The sequence below is a fragment of the Parasteatoda tepidariorum genome, chromosome 2, assembly GCF_043381705.1.
Source record: "Parasteatoda tepidariorum isolate YZ-2023 chromosome 2, CAS_Ptep_4.0, whole genome shotgun sequence".
NCBI lineage: Eukaryota > Metazoa > Arthropoda > Arachnida > Araneae > Theridiidae > Parasteatoda > Parasteatoda tepidariorum.
The window spans coordinates 42,424,883-42,430,091 of NC_092205.1; the positions used below are offsets into that span (position 1 = coordinate 42,424,883).

A 5,209-nucleotide genomic window follows, 5' to 3' on the forward strand; every position below is an offset into this window, starting at 1 on the left:
AACTGAACAATGGTTTGGGTTACGCCTTTTAATTTTTGTAACGTCATCTTGGTTTTTTATGACAACACCACTACCAGTGTTGCCATTATCAAATTTACTTCCATCCGTGAAAATATGTACTGCTTCATTTGGGGTGTTGTGGATTGTCTCCAGTGCCAACTGTCTAAGAAGTGCTGGATGCTGATTTTTCTTACTACTGGAGGCCAAAAGTTCCTCGTGAAAGAAAACCCTCGGAAGGTCTTTCATTGGGTCTATATTTGGTTCTATCGAGCAGTGTTCTATGTCAGGGAACAGCAGATTCAATTTACCTGCCCTGCAAAAGGGACTGTCTCTTTTTAATCTCTGGACATCTGTCCAATTCATCAAGTAGGTAGAAGTACGATGTTGGTCTCCATAGCTGTATAGCTTGCTGTAATATTTTGCGGTGCTAGAAGTCCATCTCATAAACAATGGTTGGAGATTAGCCTCGTATAGGACAATCTCATTAGGACAGCTATTACGTAAGCCTGTAATGATCCGTGCAGCACTCAGCTGTATCCTTTCAAGCATTTTTAAATTACCAGCAGAAGCTGCCAGTAAAATCTGGAATCCATATTCCAGCATTGGTCTGATAAATGAAGTGTAAGTTGTCCTTAAGGTATTGGCATCTGCTCCCCAGTCGCGTCCAGAAATATATTTCAAGATGTTAAGTCTCTTTCTTGCCCTCTCCACCTGATTGGCGATATGTCTGTTGCAGGTAATCTCGGGGTCAAGTGTAAAACCCAAGTATTTTGGATATTTTTCATACTTAAGAACATGACCATCTAGAACAATCTTAGGTTGGTAATTATAGAGACGTTTGTTTGTGGTAAAGAAACTCACTACCGATTTCTCTGGATTAAAGTTGAGTTTATGAAGACCAGCAAAACGCTGTATTCCCTTTAATGAGTTATTTAGTTCAGATTCAACTGCATCTATGTTCCTGCCAGAACTCCAAATAATAATATCATCTGCAAATATACCAATTTCACAACCCTGCGAAATTTCCTTTTCAATACCGGCAATGAAGAGCGCAAAGAGAATCGGGTTCATCACAGAGCCCTGAGGGACGCCTTGACTGTATCGAAAACCTCTAGAGAGAGCATTCTTGTATTTGACTTTGAATTGTCTTCTTTTAAGAAAATCTGATATCCATGACAGGGCGCGCCCCATAACACCAAACTTATCATAGTCAATTCACTTACTTTCTGTATGTGTGTACCAATTAAGTTGGCCACTATTCCGTCCTCTAAAGGCGTCTTATTGACTGTGTCCACAATAGTATTTGAAGCCTTCGACTGGAGTCTCTGTTGACAGAGGCTTCTTACAGGTTTCCATAACTTGGTATCTGAAGATCTAGCATCTAACTTAGAACAAAGTTCATGACATCTGTCTTTTTTGATATTAGCGTATGTTCTTTTGATTTCAGCATTTACCCTATTCAACTCTGGTCTAACTGAAGAGTTGCCATTTTTTAAAAGCTCAGTCAATGACAATTAATGAGGACCTCTGTAAAGAATTTAGTTTATCATTGATTTTAATGGTATTCCGATACTAGACACTGGCGGCGTATAAAATAATGGCTCAAGGGATAAAACGTTCGCCTCCCAATGAATGTGGTGAACCGGGTGAGATTCTCTGCAATGGCTGCTTAGTTCCCACACCCGACTTGCACCGACGGCAATTCTGACATAAAATATCTTCTGTAGTAGACGGATCATGGGTTAGAGTCCCCTTGCCATCAGGCTAATCGTAGGAGGTTTTCATCTCCATTTTACGCAAATGCGGGTATGCTCCATCAAAAAGTCCACCACAAAGGCAAATTTCTCCTAATACATGATACAAGAGTTCCTTTGTCTTCTGTATTGGGTTCAAAATTACGAGGATACGGAGTTGAACATTGGTAGTCGTAAACTTAAAATTCGGCTGGCTGTTATGAAATAAATAAAAAAAAATATTAGCATGTTTAAGGTTACCCTCTCGAACCATAAAGAGTTAGACCTTAAACTTATAAATCCGATCATTAGATCAGAATTTAATCAGGGTGATCAGCATTAAATTTTGCGCACTGTGCGATTTAAGATGTACTATGAAGGAATACTTAACACCGAATTATATTTCTTAAAATACTGAACGATATTATTGAATAATAAAATTTCAAACAGTGTATCAATGCAATAATTGGCAAAGTATTTTTCAGACATAAATTGTGTAGAGAAATAGTAGCATATTTGTCATTAAATTACACGATGTTCAAATATTCGACCTATGCATTCAGAAGGGTGATAAAATTATTCATACGAAATCACTCGAAGATACGAAATCTCAAGCCCCATTAGGAGGTTGAAAATTGCAAATATAAACGCATAGGTTTTTAATCTCGACGGAACGAAAGGTGGAGCCACGCTCAAGGATGGTTTTTATGGATGGTTAAGAATGGTTAAATTCACTTTTATAATAATTAATCATTTTGTAGTTAGCAGATTTGCGGTATCTTTTTTAGTTGCCTCCTGTGAGTCGAATTAACCTATTGACTGAGGAATTAAGTATAACGCGTTTCTCTCTCTCTTTTTTTTCGCGTTCTCTCCTTTCTTTCGCATTTTTCTCTCCTTGATGCTTTTTATCAACCATCTAATATTGTCGATTGAAATTTGGAATACTCTACTTATTTTTTGCGTTCAATAAATATGTGCATTCCTTTTATAAAATTAAACAAAATTTTGTAACGATCATATAATACGTCCTACTTCTGCGAAAAACATATGTAGTTGTCACATTTTTTTGGTAGAGTTGTAACATTTCTTCATTGTTGACAGTTGGAGTTCAATGCGATCTCTTAATTGAAAAAGAAGTATCATGCGAAACTGGTAAAAAATTTGCAAGAAGTCAAAATCTGGAGTTTTTCGAATGCAACATCAGGACTGGTGAAAATGTAAACGAAGTAAGATGGTCTTACATATTTGATCTTTGCCTTATGACTACGATCCTTTTTATCAATGGAAAATTTCACTAGATTAATTATCACCTCACATGGTCATATGATAGTAGGATATGTAATGTTACACCACTATAAAGTAATTCATATTAGTTTATCGTTTAAAATGTTTCTAAAAGAGTAGGCAACAAAAAATAGAAGGAAATAATTTTAAAATACTTCAAATTTTTTTATGTAAACACTTTTAAAAACGTGCATTGGGGGAAAACATTTCCATATGATCTTATACAAATGTTTTTTATTTTTATTTTGTAACCATCTTTCAAGATTAGGTTATGTTCGATACTTTGTTTTCTTACCTAATATTTCCAAAATTCTCATTTGATTCAATATGTTGTGCAGTTTATATGCTGTATGGTTATTTGATTATAATTAATGTTAAAATTGTTTCTTAAAAACGCACCCTAATTGAAAATCTAATGCATTAATTGTAATTATTGTTAAATATTTAACTGTAAAGGGAACTAAGCGTCAAACAATTTAAAAACTTTTGTTTAAAATAGCTTTTTTAACAATTTTAATTTCATATATATTAGTTTATTTTAGGTTTTTGAACACATGGCTTTGAGAATACTTCAAAAAGAAGGATTAATACCACCTGATAAAATTGAAATCGAAGGAAAGTCTCTCGAATGGAAAGGAACCAATGAGGTGCCTGTCACTTCTGTTACTGAAAAAGAATTACTAAATGGCTGTTTTACTGAAACAGAAATTATTAATTATAAGCCAAAAGATATCAGTTATCTAGAAGATAGCAATTTACAAAATGGATCTAAAGGTGAAAGCGTTTTAATGAAAAAAGACAGTACTCAATCTTGTCCATCAACCAGTAAAATAAAAACTTCAGAGTTTAATGAAAATTGCGATCCTCCTGATAATAAAAATGGTGTTGTACAACCAAAAGCAGTGAAGTCAGTGATTTCAGAAGAAGAGATGCAACAAGAAGGAAAGTGTCTAGAAATGATTAATTATAAGCCAAAAGATACAAGTTATCTAGAAGATAGCAATTTACAAAATGGATCGAAAGGTGAAAGCGTTTTAATGAAAAAAGACAGTACTCAATCTTGTCCATCAACCAGTGAAATAAAAACTTCAGAGTTAAATGAAAATTGCGATCCTCCTGATAATAAAAATTCAGTTGTACTACCAAAAGCAGAGAAGTCAGTGATTTCAGAAGAAGAGATGCAACAAGTAGGAAAGTGTCTAGAAATGATTAATTATAGGCCAAAAGATACAAGTTATCTAGAAGATAGCAATTTACAAAATGGGTCGAAAGGCGAAAGCGTTTTAATGAAAAAAGACAGTACTCAATCTTGTCCATCAACCAGTGAAATAAAAACTTCAGAGTTTAATGAAAATTGCGATCCTCCTGATAATAAAAATGGTGTTGTACAACCAAAAGCAGTGAAGTCAGTGATTTCAGAAGAAGAGATGCAACAAGAAGGAAAGTGTCCAGCGTGGTTTGCTTGAACAGTAACTGTTTAATATTTCAGCTTCTTCGACTTTATGAAGTTTTTTATTATTCTGGCTCAGTAGGATCTCGATAATATGTCTTCCTATCAAGCAGCAAAATGAACATTTCAAAGCTAACCATAAGTTGAAATGCTTTGAATGATAAAAATGACGTAGTACTACCGAATTCAAAATAATCAAAGCTTTTCTAAGAGAAAAAAATATTAAGCTTAATTTACTTGAATAAAAAAAATTTCAATATTGCAATTTTGTTTTTTTAAGGCAGTTCTATTGTTCCTTCAGCGTTTTTTATTTAACAGTAAAGGTCTTCTTTCACTTTTCTGAACCCTATTTAATCATATTACTCCATTCAATTTTCTTATTTGTAGTGATCACACTTTCTTCCGTAAACCAATTTACTGATCGAAAATACTTTTTCTGCTCGACTAATGAATAATATCTCAAATCAAAGTCCATATTTATTTACAGAGTAAAATTATATTATTATAAATTAATATAACAAAAAAAACCTGAATTTTTTTCTACTAAAATTCAATTTTGGTTTGAAAAATCGAATTCAGAGTTATGTCCAAATGACAAATTAGAACCATCAACAACAATTTTTGATGTCGGAAAGAGTCTAAAAATAATTTCTAAATTTAAGCAAAATCTTCACTGAAAGTACATTCGATATGGAATGATAGTTTTTACTGTATAATTTACAAAAACGCAAAAACAGATCTT

The 5,209-nt window shown here is 33.5% G+C and overlaps 1 protein-coding gene across 1 annotated transcript in view; it reads left to right on the forward strand.

Annotated features, from left to right (window-relative positions):
* Positions 1–4,770, forward strand: part of LOC107444102 (uncharacterized) — a gene marked incomplete in the record, with an annotated part of 17,273 nt that extends 12,503 nt beyond the window's left edge. Inside the window, 2 exon segments of the mRNA XM_071177493.1 lie at positions 2,835–2,959; positions 3,560–4,770. Of these exon segments, the coding sequence (XP_071033594.1) occupies positions 2,835–2,959; positions 3,560–4,483 (1,049 nt within the window).
* Between the last annotated feature and the right edge of the window lie 439 nt (positions 4,771–5,209).